The 27,280-nt window shown below is 33.5% G+C and overlaps 5 protein-coding genes across 5 annotated transcripts; 3 read left to right on the top strand and 2 right to left on the bottom strand.

The window, feature by feature from the left end:
• The first annotated feature begins 5,462 nt into the window (after positions 1-5,462).
• Positions 5,463-7,432, top strand: LOC111881284 (uncharacterized). Its single transcript, XM_023877702.2, has 3 exons — positions 5,463-6,534; positions 6,725-6,786; positions 7,344-7,432. Exons 1-3 carry the CDS (start codon positions 5,576-5,578, stop codon positions 7,430-7,432), a joined length of 1,110 nt encoding a protein of 369 aa, XP_023733470.2. The 5' UTR covers positions 5,463-5,575.
• A 107-nt stretch (positions 7,433-7,539) lies between these two features.
• On the top strand, positions 7,540-8,568 carry LOC111881268 (cold-regulated 413 plasma membrane protein 2-like). The gene is made up of 4 exons (XM_052767612.1): positions 7,540-7,706; positions 7,823-7,930; positions 8,019-8,074; positions 8,120-8,568. Exons 1-4 carry the CDS (start codon positions 7,540-7,542, stop codon positions 8,461-8,463), a joined length of 675 nt encoding a protein of 224 aa, XP_052623572.1. The 3' UTR covers positions 8,464-8,568.
• Positions 8,569-13,180: 4,612 nt separating this feature from the next.
• LOC122196043 (uncharacterized) lies at positions 13,181-14,731 on the top strand. Its single transcript, XM_042898358.1, has 4 exons — positions 13,181-13,325; positions 13,398-13,683; positions 13,843-14,378; positions 14,559-14,731. Exons 1-4 carry the CDS (start codon positions 13,181-13,183, stop codon positions 14,729-14,731), a joined length of 1,140 nt encoding a protein of 379 aa, XP_042754292.1.
• A 6,250-nt stretch (positions 14,732-20,981) lies between these two features.
• On the bottom strand, positions 20,982-23,543 carry LOC111881225 (magnesium transporter MRS2-I). The gene is made up of 11 exons (XM_023877642.2): positions 23,079-23,543; positions 22,971-23,000; positions 22,600-22,753; positions 22,394-22,515; positions 22,239-22,313; positions 21,926-22,150; positions 21,798-21,842; positions 21,664-21,708; positions 21,534-21,563; positions 21,303-21,422; positions 20,982-21,205 (listed from the first exon to the last, which is right to left on the bottom strand). Exons 1-11 carry the CDS (start codon positions 23,328-23,330, stop codon positions 21,119-21,121), a joined length of 1,185 nt encoding a protein of 394 aa, XP_023733410.1. The 5' UTR covers positions 23,331-23,543; the 3' UTR covers positions 20,982-21,118.
• Positions 23,544-25,481: 1,938 nt separating this feature from the next.
• Positions 25,482-26,513, bottom strand: LOC111881262 (photosystem II reaction center W protein, chloroplastic). The gene is made up of 2 exons (XM_023877676.2): positions 26,356-26,513; positions 25,482-25,920 (listed from the first exon to the last, which is right to left on the bottom strand). Exons 1-2 carry the CDS (start codon positions 26,420-26,422, stop codon positions 25,598-25,600), a joined length of 390 nt encoding a protein of 129 aa, XP_023733444.1. The 5' UTR covers positions 26,423-26,513; the 3' UTR covers positions 25,482-25,597.
• Positions 26,514-27,280: the final 767 nt, after the last annotated feature.

The raw sequence follows: 27,280 nt of genomic DNA, 5'->3' as shown, positions 1-27,280 counted from the left end.
GTAGGCATGATTAATCGCTAGATGTCTTCAAGTCGGTCGGGTAACGCCTAGGGACTAATCGGAGATTAATCGGAACATAGTCAGGATTTATACAACACTATTTTTTATTTATCAAAGACGTATTCTATGTAGGCATTGATTTCTCCCACCGAGATCAACGCCAACAGGTCTCTGGGAGTCATCAAACGTTTGGTTTCTCTATGTGCATTTGATAATCGATGATTGTTTGGTGCCTGTCTTTCCCCAACATTCTTTCTCATGTCCATAAACAAATGGAAAGATACGGACTAAGTTTTTTTTGTTTGTTACTATATACGACTAGTATTATAAAAGCATTAAAATTTTAAAGCGTAATTGGAAAAAAGCCTAAATAATTTTTTTATTATTGCTATGGCTACAACTTTCTCATAGAATTATCATTCTAGCCCACTTAACGAGATTCATGGTTAACTGTGTTAACTTTTTTTTGCAAAATCAGTCCTAAAAAGTTCAAATTATGTCTCTGCGATTTGCAAAAAATTACACCACATGGTTTTTTAACTTTATTTTTTGTTTTTTATACTTTATTTGTTTTCGTTTTTTATATAAACATATATACATTTTTATTTTCATTTTTTATATATACTTTATTTATTTTCATTTTTTAACTTTATTTTTCAACAATTTGATTTTTTTTTTTTTTTTTTTTACCTTTTTACCTTTTGTTTTCTAGTTTTTTAGTGTATATATAGAGTATATTAGTATTTTTTAGTTTTTTTTTTCATGTTTCTTTTCGTATTATATTTTAATTTTTTCGTCTTTTTATTTATTTTATTTTTTCTTATTTTTTTCAATTATATGTTTTTTTTTTTTTTTTTTGTGTATTTTTAGCTTTTAATTGACATTTAAAAAAAATATAAAATGTATTAATATATTAGAATATATTATAAGTTTTACAATTTATAGGTTTTGTAATTTTTTATTTTTATTCAAGTAAATAAAATAGTTAGGTTTATATTTGTAATTTCGGTCCAACTTTTTTTTTGTTCTTTAGTGCTATCATATTTACATTACGAAAAAATGAAAAAAAATTAGCTTGTTTTTTGAGAATTAGTGTTTCAATGTGTGATATAATTTGCAAATTAAATCATATTTCTATATGTGATATCAATAGTCACAATTTAAGATAATATTTTTTAATTTGATAATAAATTAACAGAAAATAATAATAATAATAATAATAGTCGGTCTCTATAAAAAAAACTTTTTATAGTAATTTATATTGAATTCAAGTTCGTTTATTTGAATAAAAATAAATAAAAACATTAGAAAAATCATAAATAACTAAAATAGGTAAAAAAGTTAAGAACTAAAATATATAAAACAAAAGGTAAAAAGGTTAAAAAAAATCAAAATTGTTGAAAAATAAAGTTAAAAAATAAAAATAAATAAAGTATATATAGAAAAAGAAAAAAATGTATATATATTTAAAAGAAATGAAAATAAACAAAATATACAAAAAAACGAAAAATAAAGTTAAAAAACCACGTGGTGTAATTTTTTACAAACCCAAGGGACCAAATTTAAACTTTTTAGGACTGATTTTGCGAAAAAATTAATAAAGTTAACCATGAAACTCGTTAAGTGAGCTAAAGTGATAATTTTACGAGAAAGTTATGGCTAAAAACTTGATTCCCAGGGCCTAAGCTTAAGTTAACCCTGAACTTTATTCCGAGGGACATAACAATAATAAAAAAAATATTAAGGTTTTTTCAAACAATACAATAAAAATTTAGGACTTTTATAATATTAGTTTATATATATATATATATATATATATATATATATATATATATATATATATATATATATATATATATATATCAAGGTTGTAAAAATCGCTCGGCGGTCGACTGGGGTCAAGCGATTAATCGGTTTGGCAGGGATTAATCGGGGACCATAAATTACTAATAAAACTATTTTAAAACTTAATATATCCTAAGAAAATATAGTATTTGAAAATTTAAAATTTTTGAATTTTGAATTTTTGAAATATTTGGTATAATATTTGAAATTTTGATTATTTAAAAATTTAAAATTTTGAAGTTTTGAAAATTTTGGTATAATATTTGAAAATTTGAAAATTTGAATTTTTTAAAATCTTCCCGCCAAGGACCGCCGAGGACCGCCTAGCCCGAGTTTGACCGATACTGACCAATTTCCACCTAGCACCCCTAATCGTAATCAGTTGCAGACCGCCTAGCGCCTAGGCGCCGCCTAGGCCGATATTTACAACACTGATATATATATATATATATATATATATATACACACACACACACACACACACACACACACACTATAGACATAGTTGGACTATTTTGATGCCCCTAAAAACTTGATTCCCGAGGCCTAAGCCTAAGTCACCCACGTATTGAGTCGGTCTTGCATCTAGTACAACATGATATCCTTCATCATCTAACTTTCCCAATAATATTAATATTCTCTTTAGAGCTGGAATATATTTGATATTCTTCGATATGTAGATTGTACCTAAAGATGTTTTAAGGACAACATCTCAACCCCTATAATATCGAGACTCTTATCATATGCTAGTCATACTTTGTCATTATCTTGCCTGAGATTTTGTATCATGCTTTTGCACACGAATAGGAACCAACATGCATAATCAATGATTTATTTAGAAACTCTATGCAACAAATGGGCACGACTTTCGAAATGCCCTTTTGTTGGTGATTCGAACATGTAATGCATTCATGTTCTTTTACTTACTCATCTTTATTGAATTCGATCATTCTTTACCATTACTCATCTCTTTTTAGATTTTTATCCGTGCCCTCTATACATTAAACAAAGAACTTAAACACTCACCAACTTCTTTTTGTGAATATTTTCTACTAAGATCAAATGGCAAATCCCTTCGAACACAAGTTTAGCAGTTACAAAAAGAGCCGAGTCGCATTTACCATTACCCATCTCCTTTTAGATTTTTATCTGTGCCCTCTACACATTAAAAAAAGAACTTCAACACTCACCAATTTCTTTTTGTGAATATTTTCTACTAAGATCAAATGACAAATCCCTTCAAACACAAGTTTAGTAGTTACAAAAAGAGTCGTCATCTTTTGTAACCATTTATTTATTTTTTATTTGTTTGAATGGTAAACTAATATACTTCGAATTATCACCATATAAGTCTCAAACAAGACTTGACAATGACATGTCAAATGAAAAAGTCAATCCATACCATTAGACGAAATGCTCTTTGGCTTGTAACCAATTATTTGGCAACTAATATTAACCGCTTGCACTTCATCGTTGAGTTTGGTACTATTATTACTAAAACTAGTTTATAATCCGTGGGAACTACGGTTATAAAATTAATCAAACTTTTATAGTAAAAACTCTAAGTTATTAATAAGTTATTTTAAATAGATTATTAATTTAAGAGATCTTTTTTATTAGTTACGTGAAATTATAGTTATTGATTCAAATAAATATATTAAATTAATTTTTAATATATATTAGATATTTTTATTTGTGAATTAATGAAAACAATAATTTAAAATTTAAAATTTAAAATAGAATCACATTAATGAGGAGGTCTAATAAATATAAAATGGAAAACTAATAGATTGACAAGTGGCAACACATTAATTAAAATGTCTAATATGGTGACACATGGCAAAAGAGATACTCTTCTATATTATTAAACTAGTTGTGAAACCCGTATATTATACGGGTTGATTAAAACAAAATATTAAATAGAAACGATTAAATGAGAAGTTTATTTAAATTTGAAATTTAAAATAAATAAAAATTATGAGAAAAAAACATGCAAAAAATAAATAAATTAAAATTATTGTTTAGTTATCAGACCCGTATACTAAACAGGTTAATTATAACAAAATGTTAAACACAAAGGTTTAAACTATAAATTTATTTGAAATTGAAATTGAAATTTAAAATTTAAAATTTAAAATTTGAAATTAATATCATTATAGTAGGTTTAATTTATGGAAACTAATTAATAACATATTAGAAATGGAAAATGAAAGAAATGACAAGTGGAAAATAAATATATCTCTAAATTATGACAAAATGACATGTAGCAAATTGAATGAGAGAAAGACATGTGGTAAAATCATTCTTATTTATTAGGGTAGATATAGAGAAGAAGAGAATATATAATTCTAAAAAGGTACCTTGGTGTAAGGTTTAAAAGCGATTATCTATTTATTGTGATTTAAAGTCATACATACCGAAAGGGTTTATGCTTTTGGTTACCCGATCATTTATAGGAAAACTAACCAGTCCACGAACCATAACAAAACAGATTATCACAAGTTACATATATCTAAACTAATTTTAAAGACTTTCTCTACTTTATAACATATACCACCTATCATATCTCCAAAAATATTTTTTTTAATAATCTTATCTGTTAATTTCTTCAACAATTAAAATCTGCACGTCAAAAAATGTGATTAGTAGATTAATACAATTTCAACAATTGAAGTCATAGTAAAATATTATTTCTTATAAATAGTTAAACTGAAAAAAAAAACAGCCAATTTTGATAAATATATAGGTGATAGTAAAAAAAACAGCCAATTTCAACAATTGAAGTCATAGTAAAATATTATTTCTTATAAATAGTTAAACTGAAAAAAAAGCCAATTTTGATGAATATATAGGTGATAGTAAAAAAAAACAGACCATTCATGTAATTTACTCCTAAAAATTAAAATTTCAAAAGTAACTATAAATTATAAATAGGAGATCAATAAAAGAAATTGGATTGTATTGGAGTTTTGAAAGGGGAAGTAACAAACCTCACCCGCAATCTCTCGCGCTATATATACTTGTTCCCAGTTTCCTCGCCTTAACGATTTCATCTCACGCAGTTTTCTACAACCAAATTCACCATAAGGTAACATACTCATCTTCTCTTCATCTTCATCTTCATTTGTGTGTGTATATGTGAATGTATGTATGTATAATTAACACGGAACGTCTAAATACGATTAGATTAGTGCGGTAAAGTTTGAATACAGAAATGTTTAGTGTATGAAGACGTTGATGAACCCTAGTCAGTGATAAACTATTTCTCGTCAATCTGTTTATTTATATCCATATTCATGGAGAAATTAAAGTGTAGAAACGTTAAAAATTCTATAACAGGATTTTTTTTATGATGACATAACTTACAATCTAATTACATGCATAGATTATGAATCATTGTTACATAAAAATCTAGTTTAACGAGATTACAAGATTTTTTATGAACTCGTAATGCAAAGCAAATTAAACCATAATTAACAGTTACTGATTTCTATATTGTATATATTAATTGTACTTTAAACATGAATTTTGTTAAATATTCATATGTAAATACTGTGTGCTATCATGAAGTAAAGTTTGGAGACCGGATCTTAATGTTTTTTGTTTGTTAAGGAATATGAATAGGAATGTTATTTGGTATATTTTTCTTAAAATATTAATTAATAATGGGAACAAATTGTGAAATTAAATAATTAATAGTAATTAATTTGTTACGTAGAAAACGCAAGGAATGGATACCGGAACGAAGAAGGAAGTTCCGGCTGAAAAGAGATCATTTTCCAATCTTCCCCCGGAGATTCTATCCTCCATAGCCGATAGATTACCGATGATTGAGCTTTTAGGTTTCCGTGGAACCTGTAATGATTTCCGATCTGCTTCATCCACTGCGTCAGCTGCAATCGAATCTCTTCGATCTCCATGGTTACTGTTCCACAAAACCGACAGTTCAGAATGTCTCATCTACAACGACGAAGAATCAAAAACCTACAATCGGAACATTCCAGATCTCAAAGGCGCAGTCTGTCTTGCATCATATCACGGATGGCTGCTACTATATAAAGACGAATCGATTTTCTTCTTTTGCCCCTTTTCACTTGCGAAAATCGTTCTTCCCGATTTCCCACACAAGCAAATCGACGGCCATGTCGCGGCGTTTTCCGACGTACCTACCTCTGATCACTGCATCGTCTCCGTTATCAACGGTATCGATGAAGCGTCTGTTGAAGTAAACGTGATTTCCAAAGGCCAAACTGCGTGGACTCCACACATGATACCGACCCGTAATAATTTCAGCTCTTCCATTAGTGCAGCAACATTCGATGAGAAGAGTCGAAATTTTTACTACATGGATGATGGGAAAACTATGTTATCATTTTCAGTGAAAGATAAAAAATGGAAACCCTACACCATCGTGAAAGGTGCTGAAGTGAACAAGGATATGGAAAGTATGCCTTATTGTTATAAGAAGCATGTCTTTCGTAACAGGATTGAGGATACCAGAGACCGATTTAATCTTGAAGACGATGAATATGTTGCTGTTTGTGGATTATCATACGAATCAGCTGAGGATTGTCATCGACATGTGTATCTAAACGAAGTTGTAGATGATTCTCCTTCGAAAAAGCGTGTGCGTAGAGCGGTGTGGATTCAACCGAGGTTCTTTGAAGCTCATCCCAACCAGCTGCGATGGTAGATCGATTCACTGATCATTAAGCTAAACAAAGGCATCTGCATTAATAAATTGTTAGTCACATTAAATTCATTATCTTTATTTATTGGATAGTAGTCGAGTTGAACAAGAGCTTTTTTAGTTCATTTATTTGATTTCAGGATCTTTAGTTTTTTTTTTTTTTTTTTTTTTTTTTTTTTTTTTTTTTAGCGATTATTGTTACTATTTGCTTTCAGGATCTTTGGTTTGGTTTAGTAAGTGTGTCAAAACTTGTAAGAAAATACTAATTAATAGCATGTTTGTAGTTAACTTTTATTTCAAGGAAAATATTTTCGAAACATACCGAGTATATATATGAACTATGAAGTCCAACGAGGGACTTTTTTATCATCAATAGTTCATTTCCATATCAGTTAATCAAGTTCGCCATTTGATTATAATGCAGCATCCTCGAAAATGGGTGTTCCTATATATATATATATATATATATATATATATATATATATATATATATATATATATATATATATATATATATATATATATATATATATATATATATATATATATATATATAGAGAGAGAGAGAGAGAGAGAGAGAGAGAGAGAGAGAGAGGTTCAATTGTTTAAAATATTTATTGTGTTATTGTATGTATAAATATGAGTCAATCAAAAATTAAAATATAAATAAATAATTAAATAAATAAATAAGGGTAATTAGGTAATTTTATAAACAAGTTTCCTAAATACTTTCCTATAATTATGCTAGTTGATTTTAACCTAATTTATCCCCTTTTATAAACAACTTCCCCCAAATTCATCGATGAAGGTGAGAAGGAAAGCACGAAGCGGCTGCAAGGTCCAATGGATGTCGATCGATTCAGGCTAAGGAAGCGTCTCCGGGGTCGACTAGACTGAAGCAACGAAGTGAAGCTTGTCATCGTTACCAACGCCGAGGGGCAGAGGACGACGCACCCAAGTTAATCCTAGAGATCACGATGAAGGCAGCTAAGAATTAGTTAAAGATGTCGACCGATCCAACTCTATCAGAAGCAACATCCAAGTTAATCAACTCCGATTTGAAAGATATCGGAGAAGCTACGAGGAAATTGGCTGATCATGTCATCAAGCTCGGAGTCAGTGGTGGTTTCATCACTACCTGCCTCCAATGGATCGCTTGCTTCGCCGGCATGTAAGTACAACTCTAGCTTCAAATGATCAAATCGTCTTCTTCAGTTCATCGTGTTTAATTATTTGATTTTAAATGGATCTAAATTGACAAATTTTGCTTGATGTGTTGTGTTACAGTTATTTGCTGATACTCGATCAAACAAACTGGAGGACGAAGATCCTTACTTCACTTTTGGTTCTCTACATCTTCTTGACTCTTCCTGAGTGGCTCTTCGGAATTTTGCAGTAAAGTATTGATCCAATAATCGAAATTTGTCTCTCGATTCATCCTTCTTCGTGTTTTAATCAGAAACTATTTCGTTTTTTTTTTCAGCGGAGACATCGGGAAATGGATCACATTAGTCGGAGTCGTATTGCGTCTCTTCTTCCGTGAACATTACCCAGGTCTAGTTACCTAAACCATAATACAATCCCTAATTAATTTAGGTTTTCAATTGAAATTGATTGAAATGAATTTCGTTAATTTGAAATCAAATCTCATTACGATTGTTCTGAAAAATACAGAATATCTAGAGTTGTCGGGATCTTTGCTCCTTTTGGTTGTGGTAGCTCCAAACTTCGTCGCCGGCTATGTCAGAGTAGGGTGGATCAGAGTGATTGTTTGCTTGGTTATCGGATGCTATTTGCTTCAAGAACACATCAGAGCTTCTGGAGGATTCAAGAACACTTTCAACAAGAGCAATGGCATTTCCAACCCCATCGGTATCGTTCTCTTGTTCGTCTTCCCTGTCTGGGCTACAATCAGGTTAATATTCTGAGATGTTTTGTGCTTTTTGTGTATTCAATAACATGAATCCTTCGATTGATGTGTGCATTGAAGGTTCGTTTGTATTTATGTGATGTGAGTCTTTTTTTTTCTTTGATTCGAATTCGCTAAAACACCTTCTTCTCAGTGAAGAGATTTATCGGGAGGAAGATGTCGAAGGTGGACGAGGAGTCTAAGCAGATTTCGTATACGGTGGTGCGTGATGAGAACAGAAACGTTAAGCTTGATTGTCCTGCTATTGGAAAACAGTTTGTTGCAGAAGAAATTTCAGCACAGGTAACCAGTGCTCCCTCTGCCTCTTAATTTGTAACAGTAAGATGTGTTTGCCCTAATTTGGCTTTTCTTGTTGCTTCTATATTATCAGGTATTGAGAAAGCTTGTGGACGATGCTTCAAAATTTATGAATGATAAGGTCACAAAAGTTGTTGTAACAGTTCCTGCTTATTTCAATGATTCCCAAAGAACAGCAACAAAAGATTCAGTTCCTGCTTCTCTTATTGATTCAATGGATGATATTGGTGAGATTCCAATTTTATTGGAATGGAATCACGAATTCTAATTATGTTGGAATTGAATTACGAATTCCAATTCTGTTGGAATTGAATTACGAATTCCAATTCTGTTGGAATCACAAAAGTTGATGCATTAAGAACAGACCATAAAAGTGAAAGTGATTCTAAGCAACATTATTCTTTTATAATGTTTAGTCGTTGTTAGATTTTGATGTTTTCTTTCCCATTTTGAAAGTTTTTTAAGTTTTATTCTTTAATAATAAATGTAATTCTTAACAATTGTTACCCGTATTCTCTAAGAAATAATGTATTTTTTGTTTTTATTCTTCAGTTGATTGTTCAAGAATTTGTTATTCTACAAGAAGTTTTTAAATTCATGATCAAGAAATAGGTTCAAAAATATTTTTATTATTTATGGTTCAAGAATATTTTTATTATTGAATATACTCATAAACATATTCTGTCAGAGTGTTCGAATTAAAAGAATTATAATTCTTAAAATCGGATTTTTAAAATTAATAGAATCTATGATCCCTTAAAAAATGCAATTTTTCTTTATTAAATCTATATTATTTGACTAAATTACCCTTCTAATTAATTAAGATGATATTTTTCAATTATATTTAATTCAATAATATATATTAATCACTTTCTTAAAATAAGTAAAATTGATTGGTTCATATTTATGCATATAATAACACAATAATTAGTTTGAATAGAATAGCCTAAGTCTATATATATATATATATATATATATATATATATATATATATATATATATATATATATATATATATATATAGGTAGTGACATGAATTGATAAGTTGATGACTAATTAATTAATTTGATACAAGTATTTTGATATACATGTGTGATGCGTTAAGGTTGATGGCATGTACTTAAACATTAAGGGGGTTGTATTTTAGTTACAATTTATGATATATTATGGAAAATGGAAGTAAATAAGTTGTATCAATTTGGAATGACTAAAATGTAATATGGATTATAAATTGTACTAAATGTGAACATGATTGTTGGGTACATTTTATGCATCCATTTTGTAGTTTTATTTCATAAAAGTGCGTTGTATATAGGTTTTAACTCATTCATTTTGCATGTTTTTCGGGATTTTTCATGAAGCAATTTCATTCACACATTTTTGTGATATTTCAGGGACTTTTGGAGGTAGGGTCTTACTTGAGGAGATGAATAAGGGATGCAGATGAAGTTTCGGGACTTGCAGAGCACCGATGAGAAATATATCAAAGAAATGAAGATTTTGGCTTTTCAGAGATTTACACGGCCGTGTAAATGGAAGCCTTGTGTTTACACGGGTTGTGTAAACGTAGATCTCTGAGCATTGTACTTTGAAGGCCTGACTAAATTGCGCATTGTACTTTTTTATTTACACGGACCGTGTAAATGGTAGTGTTAATTTACACGGGCCGTGTAAACGTAGTCACAGGTTTAAAGTAGTTTTTTTCTTTCTAAAAAGGTGTAATCGGTTTCATTAGAAGTTAAGTCGATTTTAGGAGTTCTGAAGGCGATTTTCTGGAGGATTTGGAGGACAATTAACACTTGGAAACACTTGAGTTTCATTTGGATTTCAATTTGTAAGACTTTAATTTTAATTTCTAGATTTGTGTTTTGTTCTAGTCATGTGTGGCTAGAACCCTAGACACTCCAACTTCATGTATTGACTATTCATGTGACTTCAAGCATGTGACTTCAAGCATGTGACTTGATGTTTTTTTAAATGCTATTGAGGGAATTTGATTTTGTTTTAATTGAAAGTTTGACTTAAATTCTAGTTCTTTTTGGCCAATTGAGTTAGGGTTGAATCATTCAAGTTATCTATTATGCATAATCCGTTATTGTTTTGTAAAATGGAACAAGTAAAAAGCACTAAATCGAACTATTTGTAGAGATTCTAGTGTAAATCAAATTCTCACATTCTTACACTCCTGAGCTTATGAGGAGTATTGAATGTTGTTGGGAACATTCACATAAAGTTTAATGCAATCTTTCAACCTAATTCTAACAGCTTGTTTAGATTAGATTGGTAAGGTTATGATTAATCAAAGAGCTTATTTTGGTTAATCAGTGTAATGAATGGGAGGTGCTAGAGCCTGTTAGCATTTCCAAGTACCAACTTAGATAGAATTGAAAAAATATCATTTCATCATTGGATTCACATTGCTAATTTGTCTTGCATGGAGTTGGAGTACTTACAAATCTTGAATTTATTTTAATTAATCAATCGTTTACTTACTACTTTAGTTATTTGCTTAAATCGGTGCATATACCCCCCCCCCCACACACACACACTTTTGTGACCACATTTGTACCTTACGCAAAAAGGTATAAACATTTGTTCCGTGTCTCTGTGGATCGACCCTGCTTACATTGTATTACATTTTCAGTGCAAAGTAGCAGTGTTTTTGGAGTCATTTGTACCCCTTTATTTGTTGGGTTTGACACGGCTAACAAATTGGCGTCGTTGCTGGGGACACGGTGTTACTAATTGTTTATGCCTAGATCTTTCCGTACATGTACACCACCGCCAATTGATTTGGAGATAGAAAAAACTGCAAAGAAGTTAAGGAAGCAAGTCAAGCTTCGTAAGAAGCAACCGGGCTCCGGGACTTCTTCATCATTTAACCCTCCTGTCATCAACATTTAGGAGGACATACCCCTCTCAAGTGTATCAACATCCGAAACAAAAAGCCTCTCACTATCACCACAACCATCCTCACCCAAAAATACCACTCCACCATCTTTACCTACTTATAACATTCCAAATACTACACCTACAGAAACTTCAACCACTTCTCATACCATGGGAGACAATCATGGACGTAATCCACCTCCAAATCCACCACCCGAGCAAACTCTTCGTCAACGGTCGAGACAAGAAGTTACACAACAACCTCTTTGTATCACATATCCGACAACCACAAATCTTGAACTTAAATTCGGACTCATGCACCTACTCCCTACCTTTAGAGGCTTGGAGAATGAAGATGATGGGTTTTAAGCAAAACATCAATCCTATGGTGTACATGCAAACCCTAATAGCTTTTGGATCTAGTTTGTCTAATGAACATGCAATTGAATATCCAAAGCTATAAACCCTAAATCTATCAAATAAGAACTGAAATAAGGGTTTAGTAATTAACTTTGATTGTTATATTACAATAACAATCAATTCCTTACTTTGATTGGCTTTAGAAAGTTTAGTGCCTCAAGTGTTGCACCTCTAATGGAGTCACAAACACCACTAAGCAACTAGACGAAGAAGGAGAAGAGAGGAGGCACCCAAAACTGTCTAGAAACCCTAAGGATTCAGTTACACACGTTTTTGGGGCCTAAGGGGTCCTTTATATACTTGTGTGGGCTGTTAGGGTTTCATTCAAAACCCTAATGAACAACTTAAACTCTAAGCAGCCCATGGAACCTTCTGGATGAGGCCATGGACGAAAATATGATGGGCTACCATCATAATTTCGTTCACCACTTGTTCCTTTAGCATTCCTTAGCCCAATAACTCAATTATCCAATAATTGCAGTCTAGTCCCCTATATTTAATTAATCTATTTTAGCTACAAAATTAATTATCAATTAATTCTTGACTAATATTAATTAAACAATATGATTTCACCTTTAATATATTATTCTCATAATATATTAATAAATCATATTTAAACCTTTCTCTCCTTAATTCATCCTACATATTGCTATGGTGAAGGCAACCTAAAAGGACCATGCTCATAATCGGGTCAAGTACATACCAAAATAGTTATGGACTTAGACACTAATCCAACAGAAGATCCCCACAAGTTTCTGACATAATTTCATGTTGTGTGTGTGGGCATGAAGCCACACAATGTCACGGAGGATCAAATCAAGCTTAGGGAATTCCCCTTCGCGGTGCAAGGTACAGTAAAAGACTGGCTCTATGACCTCCTACCAGGGACGGTTACTATTTGGGTAGATCTTGCACGCCTATTTTTGGATAAATACTTCCCAGAGATGAAAGCTTCAGCCTTACGGAGGGAAATAATTGGAATCAAACAGCATAAGAGAGAAGCTTTCCATACATATTGAGAAAGATTCAAGAAAATTTGTGCCCGTTGTCCTAAACATGGAATTACCGAGTATCAGCTTCTCCAATAATTCATTGAAGGCATGACTCCAATGGAGAAAAGGCTTCTTAATGCCTCCAGTGGCAGATCTTTACCCGACAAGACTCCAACCGAAATCCACAATCTAATCAAGAACATGGTTGAAGATTCTAAGCATTCAAGCCATGATGAAGAATGGTACACAGATGCACCTCGAGGTATAAAGGAAGTATAAACTCCACAAATTGAAGCTCAATTGTCCGAGCTTACAAAAGTGGTAATGATGCTAGCTACAGATAAAGGTGTGCAACCCACACCCCGCCCTTGTGGTATTTTCACTCAAGTGGGACACCCAACTGATATGTGCCCACAACTTCAAGAAGAAGATTATGAAGAAGAAAAAGCCACGGGAGGCCATTCCGGATCAAATCAAAGAGGATACGATCAGCCACGAGGTGACCAAACATGGAACAACAATCAAGGTTGGGGAGGAAATCACCAGGGAAGCTATCAACCAAATCAACCACATCAATACCAACAAAGACCACCTTTTCCACCACAGAACTTTCAGCCAAGGCAACCATAACACCCTCCTCAACAAGCGGGTTCATCAAGTATGTCCTTAGAGGACATAGTGAAGAGTTTGACAACTAGTACACAAGCTTTCCAACAAGAAACAAAAGCAAGCATAAAGAACTTAGAGCAACAAGTTTCATAGCTTGCAACTTCCGCAAGAAAACTAGAATCTCAAGGAAAGTTACCCGCCCAAACTGAAACGAACCCAAGGCACAACGTGTGTGCCATTACATTGAGAGGCGGAAAGAGCTACAATGATCCAAAAGTGTCGGTTGATCAACAGGAAGAAGAAATAGCGATCGAAGAGGAAACCAAAGAAGAGAAGAAGGAGGATAAAACAATCCAAAAGAAGTCCTTCGTGACTGAATCTAAAGCCACACCTACTCCATTTCCCGAAAGATTAAAGAGCACGAAGAAAGAAAGGGAGGAGAGTGATATTATGCAAATGTTCCAGAAAGTTCACATTAACATCCCGCTCCTCGAGGCCATCAAGCATGTACCTAGATATGCAAGGTTCCTTAAGGATCTTTTTGTATCTAATAAGAAATCAAAAGGAAACCAAATCGTAACAGTTGGAGAGAATGTATCCACGGTTTTGCAAAAGAGGATGCCCCTGAAGTGCAAGGATCCCGGTGTCTTTACCGTGCCTTGCAAATTGGGGAATCTTGATGTACCTCGAGACATGCTCGATCTAGGTGCATCCATAAATGTTCTACCATATTCTATTTTTAAATCAATTGGTGTAGGAACATTAAGCAAACCAGTGTGATCATCCAACTTGTCGACTGATCAATAGTATACCCAAAATGTATACTAGAGGACGTGTTGGTGCAAGTCGATGAATTTGTTTTTCCCGGTTGATTTTTATGTTCTAGATATGGGATATGATGAATCTCCAAGTTCAAGTTCCATACTTTTGGGTAGATCTTTTCTTAAAACTTCTAAAACAAAAATTGATGTCTACAACGGATCTTTAATTATGGAATTTGATGGTGAAGTTATCAACTTCAATGTCTATGAAGCAAAAAAGGTTCCTTCCGATGTTTAATATGTCAATCTTGTGAATTTGATACAACCCTCAACTAGAAAGGGTTTTAACTTGTCTAACAATGAATTTCTAGAGTTCGTTTTGTCACAAAAACTAGACAGGAACAAAGCCAAAGAACTTGCAATGGAGTTTGGCATAAATGACGAGCTTTTGGAGTTTTTGGAGTTTATTGATGACAATAAGCATATGAGGATTGATGAAATGAAGTCCATGCCATCTACAACCAAAGTCAAACCCCTTCCACCGGTGGAACAAGCACAAGATTCGGGATCAAAAATTCCACCGGACCCTTTAAAGAATATATATGTCAAGAAGGAGAGCACCCAACCGGTCATCAACTCAAATAAATTATCCAAGAAGGAAGCGAAGGAGTTGATAACTCTGTTAAATAATTACCAAAAAAGGACCGAGTGCACAATCTCTGACATTAAGGGTTTAAGTCCCTCTTGGTTTGTACGCAAAAAGAAAGCCAAAGGAAGGTTGAAGGTTCCATTGAAGGAGGTGGAGAGAAGGTTGATGTGTTGGAAAGGCCCACATACTTAGAATGAAGCATGTTCCGGGGCCAAGTCGAGCCAACGACATGAAAAAACGGGCGGCTAACCGGGAGGCAACCCAAGGGTATTTTTGTCATTTCCTTTATTTCTCATTTTCTCATCATATTTTCTTCGTTTTAAAGTTTTCAAGGTGTTTTTCATGTTAAAAGAGGTTAAAAAATCATTTTCCAGGCAGTAGCGGATTAGCGGGTTGCAATTTGAAAAAATGAAAAATCAAATTTTTTGGCCTTCTTAGAGATTTACACGGCTGTGTAAACTTATGCCTATAGTTTACACGGCCAGTGTAAATGTTTACACTAGCACAATTCAGACGCAACATTTACACGACCATGGAAATTTCACCCTTTTGTTTACACGGTCCGTGTAAACTTAAAAACAGAGTTGGACGTTTTTAGGCATAAAATTTGATTTTTTTGGCTCATTCTTTTCATAAAACATGCGATTCCTCTTCTCTCCTTACTGCCCCCTTCGAAAACACCTCAAAAACATTTCATCTTCCTCAAATTTTCTCCAAAAATCAAGCTCCAAGGTATGAAATTATTCTTTTTTCTTCATCTTCTTTGTCTTACATCTCAATTTCACCCTCTAATGGCCGATTTTGGGGGTTCTGATCGAGCTAACCCTAGAACTTTTGAGTCTCCAAATTTCGAGCTATTCTTTGTAATCTCTTGTAGGATAAGCTTGGGGAAAGCTTTTGGAAGTATTGGACATCACCCTAACACCATTCACAAACATAATTTGGTATAATTATTCCAAACTCTTTTCTTTGTGCATATATTTAGAACCATGTTTTTTTGGGGGTGATTTTTGGTGGTATTGCTAGTTTTTTAGCATACTCGAGAGTTCAAAATTGTCCTACATTGTGTGAAAACTTTGTTGAATTCATTGGACAATGGTTTCCCATGGAAAAAGGGCTAGAATTGGGACCTCAAATATGGGTGGTCAAGAGACTCATGATGAACAAGACCAAGGTCCTATTGAAAACCCCTATGAATTTGGCCTTGTTTTTTAGACTAATCCACAAGAAATTTGTACTCAAGCCTTATTCGAAGGGTGTAAGGGGCCCAAAAATTTGTGGATATCCAAGCCCTTAAGGACCTTCACATTTACACGGGAGTCCACAAACTCTTGAAGAACATAGGTTGGGAAGGTCTCTTGAATCTCCACGCGGTAAGCTACCAAACGCCCATGTTGGAACTCTTGTCCTCCATCACCTTTGATTACCAAACACACATCATCACCTTTTGTCTACTCAACCAATCACACTGGATTCATGCTGACATCCTTTGTGATATTATTGGTGCTCCAAAAGCAATAAGGGATGTGTATACGGCAAATGGTAGAAAAAAATGTCATATTTGAGCAAAGTTGCGAAAGATTTTAGACATGCATCTCTTGTTAAGGCGAGTTTCAATCAGGCACGACAAAGGCTTCTAGTATCATGCATGGTGTCCTTAAGGTCACCCACCGGATCGTCTCTTCTCTCTTGTTCCCTCAAGAAGAGATTAACAAAGCAAACAAGAAGGAATTAGAAGTCCTATGGTGCATGATCCATAATCCCAAGATCGAACGGGTTGACAACATGTGCACCAAAATCGAACGGGTTAACGTCACGAGGGTTCGCGAGTTAGGTGCATTTCTCATGTCACTCAGGAGCTTTAACTGTTGACTGGTTTCCGGTCGGATCAGGTTTGAATCAACTTGATGGTTTGACTTTGTGGATAACCTCCATGAAGTTTCCAAAGACTGGATTAACTCCTAGTTTGAATTTTGATAACCTTCTTGTTTTGATTGGGATTAACTCCTGGTTTAAATTTGAATTTGGATAATTTCTAGTTTTATTTTTTGAATTCGAACTGAAGCACCGGTCCACTATAAATAGTACCTTCTAGGTCCTATTTGTTCACACTTCATAGATCGATCTTCTTGTTAAGTTGTGGAGATGGATTTACCCTTAACCATAAAGCCACTAGTTCTTATATCAGTTTCGCATTTAATTTTCGTTGTTGGTTAATTTTATCAGAGCTTATGGGCTTGGCTTTATCGGTCGATATAGGTCAAACAACTAGTATTTTTATTCTTGAATTTGTGAAACCTAATGTAGTATCAAAAAACAATTCTACATAAAGTAAATCTCTTTCTCTCTCTCCCTCCCTCCGTGGATGTAGCCGGTCATACTGATCATGTGAACCATGCAAATTAATCTTGTCTTAGTTTTCGCTTTGCATTATTAACCTATGTGAATCCGTCTATAATTTTTTGAAGTGCTTAAAACCCTAACAATTTTGTTCTCTATGTTTGTGTGTATGTGTGTGTTGTTGAGTAGCTTCTTGTTTTCCGAGTATTCATTTTGTATTTTTCGGTTCTTCCATTGTTGTTGGAACAAACGATATTTGCATTAAATGATAGGCTTCTATGTTGTAGCTTACAACCATTATAGCGCATAAAAACCTTTTAACGACATGAGTAATTTCAGGTAGCTATTGCTAAGAATATGCAACTTCTAGCTTTCCTTTAATTTATGTCTCGTATTTTATAATTCCTTTGACAATGAGATAGTATTCCTCTACCCTCTTTATAATAAAATTCATAATGAAGCTGATCTCTGGATGAAACTTAAAAAATTAATTAATAATAATTGGATTTTAGTATTCGCGACTAATTGATATATAATACATTTTTTGTCTGTAACAACCCAAAAATTCAGATAAAAATTTTCATTTAATAATTAGAAATTTCAAAAATATTTGTTTTTCCAAAATTCCATTACATAAACTCATTCTCCAAAAGATAAGAGTATCCAAAACAATAAGTGCGGAAATATTGGAGAGTGCATGCTGCGCCATCAAGCCGGACCCTTGCCCTTAGAACCAGAAGTACCTGAAACACCTAACAAAACTGTAAGCACACGCTTAGTGAGTTTCCCAAAATACACAAAACATATAACCACATAATGTCATACACATATATACATAGATTTGCCATGGACTCCCTTCATGGTCTTCATCTAGAATGCCACGGGTACCCCGATGGTCTTACATCCAAGGGCCATGGGCTCCCTCCATGGTCTTACCAAGTGTCATGGGCTCCCCCCCCCCCCCCATGGTCTTCACATAAGTCAATACATACCAAATAACAAAACCATTGCATATTCGACTATTGAAATCTCATATCAAGTAATGGGCCGACGTTGGTGCCTTCGACCCATTGGTATAGTGAGAAGACTCACCTCCGTCTGCTGAAAACAATAGCTGCTCGACTACCAATCCAAAATCTCACACTGAACAAGTATACAAATAACCTTAATTAGGATTATAACTCAACCTAGTCAAAGAGCCCAGAATCCTAAGTCCAAGTCCCTTTATGATGGCCCAAAAGTCTTTCCTTCACTAATGGGCCTATCATCAAAGTCCAATTCTATATTGAGCCACAAGTCCCAATAGGCCTAATCATACCAACATTGGCCCAAATGATAAATTTAGGCCCATAACACCAGCAAGTCCAGGCCCAAAACAATTAGGGCCCAAAGGTTCGAAGTTCGCCAGAGGCCTAAAGCTCTCTGAGAGTGTACATCCAGCGTACCTCTTCAGTACGCTTAGCGTACTGGGTTTAAGGGTTGTACGCGCAGCGTACAACATAGTACGCCCAGCGTACACACTTACTTGCAACCAACTCCAGTAAGTTCTTAGTGCATGCAGACTTTTCGCTCAAATTTTAGATCTTAGACGTTTTAAGGGTCCTAAGGCATAAAGTTGGCAACTTTATGCCTTTGCATGCCATAAATGCTCCCAACAACCCATTCTATCACATTAAGACCTTTCCAAGGGTCTTAACTCATGCATGGAGCCATAGAAGTCATCAAGTTTACATTTTTATGCTATAATCAAGCCAAAGAACCTCAAATCTAACCTCCCATAACCTCTGGAATTTCCCAAACTCCCAAGAGAGGATTTATGGACTCAAAAGTGGACTTCTAGAAACCCTAACTCAACAAGCAAAAAGGATAAGCAATGTGAAAGCTTTTTACCTCCACAAGCTTCCCAAGCTTCTCCAAATGCAATATCCAAAAGCTTTCCCCGCATTCAAAGCTTGTTTCCACTTCCTTTTCTTTGCCAACACACCAAAAATGAGGTATTTGAAGCACTTTCAAGCTCAAGAGTTGCTCACAAAGGATTAGGGTTTTAGGGACGTTTGAAAGTAATGGAGGCTGGTTAGGGTAAGGTCCAAATGGCTTAAGAACGTTTAAATAGGGGCCTTGTCCTAAAATTAAGGTTTTAGACTCGAGCCAGGTACGCCCCGCATACATGGTGCATGCCCACGATCAGCTTTCCCCCGGTACGCTAAGCGTACACCTACGTACGCCCAAGGTACGTAGGGACCCATTTACAAAGAAAACTCATTTTAAGGGAGAGAAAGGTAATCACCTGAATTCTAACCATTACGTTGTCAGTTTGTTTTGTCTATATTCAAAATGTTGATGTCCGTTAATAAAATGTTATAAAATATTTGAGCAAAAAGTTTAGAAGAGAATGCTTAAGAGAGGAAAATAAGTTGGCTCAAATACGCTGTAGTCATTTGGAGAATTCGTTTGGATTGACTACCCAATTGCACAAACTTGGTGAGCAGAGGAGTGGATCTTCAGTCGGTCGGTCGGTCTTATGCATGGTTTGTAAGACCGATACCGAATTTGCTCGTCATGCCTTCCTTAGATGTGATATTGCGGTGGCTTTATGGTCGGTAGTCTAAAGATGGTGTTATTTATATATTTCATATTTTTGTTGAAGTTGATGATATCTTTCTTTGGATAGACTCGGTGCATACTTCGACTCCAAAGGATTGGATTTTGAAGCAGTTATCTTGACTCTTATATGGGTCATTTAGAGATCCTGTAATAGTAATATGTTTGGTTCTAAAGGTATTAGAAAGGATTCTTTATGTGAGTCGATTTTCCAGTTTTGTTGATGAAAAAACCCTTTGATGGTTATTCTCTTTTGCTAGTTTCCTCACCTTTTCCATAAGATACTTCTAGAGTATTCAATTATTTTTTTTGGAGTGATTTGTTTCAATAAGAGGTTGTATTTTTCTTATATTTGTCCCAAATATATAAAATCCATGTAAGCTATATCTTTGTTTTTGGTTTTGTATTGGGCTTAAAATACCTTTGGACCGACTTAAATTATGTTTCTATTGATCCGACTTTATTTTTCCATCGTGTGTAGCTTTTCATGTGATTTTGAGTTTTTGCCACATTCCATTACCTGGTAGTGGAACCATGACGACATATGCTCGTGTATTGACTATTGTTATTGCTCTTATTTTATTGGACGTTATTATCGTTATTTATGTAAATCCTATTTTGTTCCTTGTTGGCTGTTGCCTTGTTGGGTTATATATACACTATGTTTTGTTTATATATTAGGAATTTAGGAGCAATGTATTCGATTATATTGGTTAGTCCACAATTACTCGTTGGTTCCGTTCTGTTTTCAAAGTTTAGGTTTTATTTTATTTTTGTTTATTCGGTAAATCTCGTGAAATCAACAATATTCATCAATCATTGTTATTTTATGCATTATTTTTGGTTCTTTGAAAGTTTATTTCCAACTTTAAAATTTTAGCAAACCTACCAAAAATAAACTTAACCCACCCCTCATATGACTTGATAAAAGGAGTTTTGAAACTGTGAAACATGAAGATGGAAAATGAATGGGTACGTCACTTCTTATTCTAGCAAGGTACAACCCATACAAGCACAAAAGAGTTTCTCATATCATCAAGGTACAACCCATCACTACATGGTACAAGGGCATAATGCACTTGGATGAAACCCTTGTCAAAGTCCTACGAGACCTTTGTGTCTTGAATAAGTCAATATTGACATGAAAATTGATCCACTTATTACTCCAGCAAACATCACCACCTGCAAGAAACAATCACCAAACCAAACATGGTACAAATATTTATGCGCAAGGTATAGGTATATAAGCAGATGGTACAAGTAGAGGTTACATACATACCCATTTGAATGCATACCCATGGTTTTTATTCCATGGGTATGGAATGTTCATACCAAATATAGCAGCTACCAGTGAGTAAACAGACAATGAGACTGTCCCAGATAGTAGGAAGAGTTCCAACTATATCAATAATTATCAACAAAAATAAATTCATAAAACATCTAAACAAAAAAAAAAAAAAAAAAAAAAAAAAAAAAAAAAAAACAAATGCGACACAAGAATGATGTTTACCTGAATCAGCTGATTTCTATGATTATCCAACTGTATGCAAAATAAAATAAAAAATATCATTAAATTATTAGGGTTGTGAGGGGCATACATACCAGTAATTTTCAACTTAGAATTGTTCATATTCGGCTACCTGAATATTAATGTAATCCTCTGTATCATCGATGTACTCGCGCAGCTGCAAACACACCAAAAAACAAAAAATCAATTTTTGTTATAGAAAATTAATTACTATTTTTCAAAGAAGTCGATTGATTTGGCACTTACTGTGGTCAGTTTATTTGATGTTGCTTCAATTTGCATGAAATAAGCCTACGAATGTAAAACAAAATCAATACAAGAAACCAGTTTTCATGAAGCCAATTAAAAATTATAGGTTTTGTAATGAAATGAACCTCTAGCAACATTTCAAGTTCTTCAACATCGTTTTCTCCATGGGTAGAAAATGGTGTTGCCCGGCTTGCCCTGGATATCTTTGACTCTATGGTAGGAGACGCAGGTGACCAGGTAAAGTCGCCAACATCACTACTTGCGGAAGAAGCAAAAGATAATTTTCTCGACAAGTACAGGTCTGCCATGTCATCATCGTCATCCAATAGCTGTTCGAGTTCATCTCTTACCTAAAAACATCCAAAATCACATGACACAACCAATACCCTTGATAATTTGTCCCCAAATGTGAGAATCTGTAAAAAAACAAATGCATACTTTTTGAACCCGATTGGTTAATCTTGTCATTGCGCTCTTGAGCTTACGCACCCTATCCAGGTTACGACTGCTTATCTGCAACAATTAGATCTCAAACAATTAGATCGGAAGAAAACTGATTATAATCCCAATAATTCGGTTTCAAAACAACCCACCATGGAGGTCAGTTCATCCAAAGCAGGGTAGGCAGCGGTTTCCAGTTCTCTCGTGCGTGCATCAAGAAAACTACAAATACCTTCTAGTGCCACTTCAAGAGCTCGGAATTCAAATGGGAATTCTAAGTGTATTTACATCATAAGTCATAACCTTTAACTAGAACATCAATAGGATACTTAGTGTGCATGTTATCGATTATATATACCATTAGATTCACTGGTTTGAGCCTCGGATTGAACACCAGTTCCCTCTTCATCATCACCTTGGCCCATAAAATTTAGATTAGGCGGAGGCAACCTTCTTTGAAGCTCTTCAACAATGGGGATGACATTATCATCAAGCGGATCACGTAGCAATACCTAAGTACCAATCAACATCATATCATCATAAACAATCCCTCCTCGATGGTTCACAAAGAGAAACGATTGGATGTAAAAAAATCGGGAATCAATTTATACCAAACACTCAAGTCGTAATCGGTAAAAACGCTTCTCTGAAAGACACACAAAGTACATCCAGAGTGTTTGTTTTTCAATAAAAGTTACATACACAACACAACATGAGAAACAGACGTACCTCTTCGGTTGTAATGATGGCCTTGATATGCTGCAAACACAAAATTGGAAACAGATTAAACAACCAAACTAAACAAGGAAAATAATGAATTAGCTTACAGATATGAACCTCCAAATTAAGAACAATTGCTTTTTCTCTGCCAAAAATCGCAGAAGGATACGATAACAGCGGATCAAGAATCCTCAGATCTCTAGCGTGAATCGAGACTCTTTTCATGATACCATATTTATCCAAATCCAAAACTGTGCTCTGTCCGCTAGTATCAACCGAAACCCAGCTCCGAGAAACAGCAGTTTTCTTAATCAAAGAAGCTGGTTGAGAGAAAGAATCCAACGGCACAATAACCCCTTCTCCGTCCATCCTTTAACTGAAAACCCCAAATCAAATCACTAAGCTCTTCGAGATAACAAGCAGTACTGTAGCTATAGTTATGGATGAAAGCGTAGAGGAAATAATAATGATGGATTCGAGGGGTGAAAGTGGGGTTTTGATCAGGGGAATTTGTGGCTACCAATACCATTGATAGAGATGGTAATTGCAGTACTTTGTCTGGTGAGTGGGGGAATGGCCGGTAAAATGGCTGGAATGTGTGATGTTTTTTTGATGATTACAATGGCGATACAACAAATATGGAGGGGGGAAATGCAATTCAAACATTTACACTTTCTGCCCACATATATTTTCTGTCTCAGTCCTTCAGTTTATGTCGATTAAACAATTACGATGTTCTATTCTAGAGTTTGAAATTTGATGCAATGACAAAGCTCAATCTTAACATTGGGATTTATTTTGTATGATAAAACATAATAAAGAAATCATAATGCTTAATCATTATTACTTAGATTTGTTTGACTTTTAATCAATGTTTTAAAAACCGGTTTAAATCGGCCGGTTGAACCGGTTGGACCGGGAATCAGGGGAGAAAGCGGTTCTGCTATCACCGATTTTACATTAATTTCTGAACCGAATTGAACCGGCCGGTTTTTAAAAAAACCGGTTGAACCGGTCAAAATAAACCGGTTGAACCAGTTAAACCGAATAAAAAGACATGAAAAAGAACAATTTACATAATAAACTTTGGTGATTATTTTTTCATATCTATTTAGTTTTCTCTAAATAAAAACATATGGTAAATGTTATAAAGTTTTTTGATGTGGTTGTATTCATTTAAAACTATATTTCATTATGGTATTATATTTTATTTTCTTTTAGACATATATGGATTGATGTAAAACACTAAAACTTATGGTTATGTGTTATTTTAATATATTTGGATTCATCTACAACTTATTTTTATGTGTATTTTTAATGTTTGATTTTGTAAACATCAAATATGTATGTATGTGTATAAAAATAGGAAACGACATGAAAATTATAGAAATCGGTTGAACCGGGAACCGATCACCATACCGGTTCAACTAAAAAACCGGTTTTTAAAACATTGTTTTTAATTCTTTATAACTAAAATATAATCAAACAACAATAACTTAAAGCCATATATATTATGTTTTTTTCATAATATTGATCATTTAACAATATAAAAAGTAATTGTTTCCCTAAACTAGAGAACTCAAAATGTTTTAAATAATAATCTCATACCCAAAGCTAAAAGAAACTATTATCCAAAGTAGACTATCTTTGCAAAGGATGTCATACTATTAGAACATGAGGGTGAAATTTCAATTTGTATAACTACGGTGCCTAATTTCGAATATTTTATGATAGTCAAGAGTGTAAGATGAAATTAAAAGAACAACCGGCGGGTAAAAACGTTCAGAAATATCTTCGTACAAAGGCGGTACGAATGTCGAATGGTCCCAAAATTCCTTGGAGTCATCAGTACCTTGTAAATTCTTTTTAAATTACTATAAAATAATAGGAAAATAAATGTATTTGTTCAAAGTTCAAACACAATAATAATTATGTATGGAGGTAGATAATTTCGTTTTCTTTATAAAATAAATATATTCCATTTTATTTTTACCAAGTGAATGGATAAAAATCACAAACTTTAGCTAAAATAGAAATGATTCAATGAAAAATACATTAATAATTGTACAAAATGTATTAAAATATTAACTTTTAAATTTTTAAAAATATCTACGTTTTACATATTTTGGTTTGTATTAAAATTATTTGTGTTAGCTCTTTCTTTAATTTTTGAACGACCTGTTTTCTTTATTGTCTATATAGACTTGTGCTAGCCTATTAGGTTATGGTATTCAAAGTTGTAACGGAAAGAAGAAGAAAATAAATTATAATAATAAAATAAAAACATATCACAACATTGTTACAAGATCACATATTCATCCTTTTTTTGCAACACTAAACCCTAAAAATATAGTAAAAAACATAATTTTTTTTGTGATGTTTACTAGGATCTTGGGTGGAACAGGGTCCAAAGACACTAAACCCTAAAAATATACTCGTAGTACTGTTTGAGATGTTCATATGTAAAGTTTGATCATTAAGTTTTGGCACAAATAATTTGTTTAAACATGTTCTAGAGGATAGAATATAAGTTTTACGGAGTATTTTATTATATAAATTGATATAATTGTGCTTTTTTATTCAAGAAGTGTTACATATATATAAACTTATTTAATTTGCCTACAAAATAATACAGGCTAAAGTGATAAACCGGAGTCCTCATCCTCGTCAAGGCTTCCTGTATAGACAAAGTAAAGAGTCCATATCAATCCAAACACACCGAACAATATCCAACCAAGAAGGTTGTTGCTTAGACCAAAGGGCAGCCCAGTCCCTTCCGTGCTCATTCTCTCATCCACTAGAGCCACAGCTATCGGACTCGACATTGTTGCAGCCACTGTTGTAGCAACCAATGATGACACACCTGTAGTCACTAATCGTGGCATGCTCTCCCTTTTCATAACTTTTTCAGTTGAACATCTCACTTTTCCCATTTGGCATGTTGCTGTTGTTTGTAACCCTGAAGATTAACCAACCCATAACAAAAGTACGTCATGACTATGTTCTATGTAAAGGCGAGCTAGTGCTACAAAACTCATTAGTTTTATGAGTTTAATGTATAATTCGTTCAGAAATTCTTAGAATGCATGTGAATTGTGAAATTTTATGTTACATAATTTTAAGAGTTACTTATCTAGTTCAATGTTTAGATACATTGAAATATAAGGTTTCGTGAAATTTAAAGAGAATAATATGTAACTATGTCAAAAGTTAGACGGAAATACCCACATTAACAAGTAAAACTAATATACAGTTATGTCAAAAGTTTGACGGCAAAACCCACCTTCACCATTTGTTTGACTAAAATATTAAAATATATGGGGAGAGAGAGAGAGAGAGAGAGAGAGAGAGAGAGAGAGAGAGAGAGTGTGAAAACAGGGGAAAGCATATATACCATGAACATGAAGAGTGGAACGTTTCTTAGGAAGAAGTGTGAGAGTGGAAGCGGAGATGGATGCCATTTTCTCTCTTCTGATTTGTTTGGTGATTAAGAATCTGTTGTATAGTGTAATATGATTTTTATTTTATTTTATTGGTTTATTAAATTGAAGTTTGTCCAATGCAACACCGCAACTTGGATTGCACCACATCTTCTTTTATCCACCACTCATGCACTACCAACTCGGATCAATCATTCAAATCAAACAAATATCTAAAGTTTAAAAGACAATATCTAAGTAAAAAAATGCATTTTTAATATTTATCACTTTATTGATTTAGTTTTTTTTTTTTTGAACGACAAATCTAAACTAACCTTCAAATTCATCTATGTCCATAACCAAACTTGAACCCTCGATTTTAAGGAAGAAATACAATAGTTGATATTGTTGGAATAGAATCCCTTTTTTATTATCTTCTACTTATTGTTTTCATTGGTTAAACCATTATATGTTTTACTGTGGTGGCTAAATTGATTTAAACAATTATTCAATAATTAAATAATAAAGTGACAATAATTCAATTGTTTTTTTCCTATATTTTGACCAAACATTATAATACTTGTATCTTATTCAATGAATCAGATATTTCTTCATGTGGGATTTTATCATCTTTCGAAGGTCGCGTAAGGAAACAAAACAGATGTCATGTTATCTATTAAAAGTGTAAGACATTATATTGAAATTTTTTTTGTAGCCAGATATAGCTTTTCAGGATAGAATGATAGAATGACAAGCCTTTATTTTCGATTTTCTTGCTTGCAAGTTTGATATTGAATTTTTATAACCAATAACCCAAAAAAAATATTTATATTTAGGATTTAACCATAATTGCTCAAAATCATAATAATTAACAAAAAAAAATCACATTTATCATCTTTT

The sequence above is a fragment of the Lactuca sativa genome, chromosome 9 (genome assembly GCF_002870075.4).
Source record: "Lactuca sativa cultivar Salinas chromosome 9, Lsat_Salinas_v11, whole genome shotgun sequence".
Taxonomy (NCBI): domain Eukaryota; kingdom Viridiplantae; phylum Streptophyta; class Magnoliopsida; order Asterales; family Asteraceae; genus Lactuca; species Lactuca sativa.
This window is presented reverse-complemented; position numbering and strand designations above follow the sequence as displayed.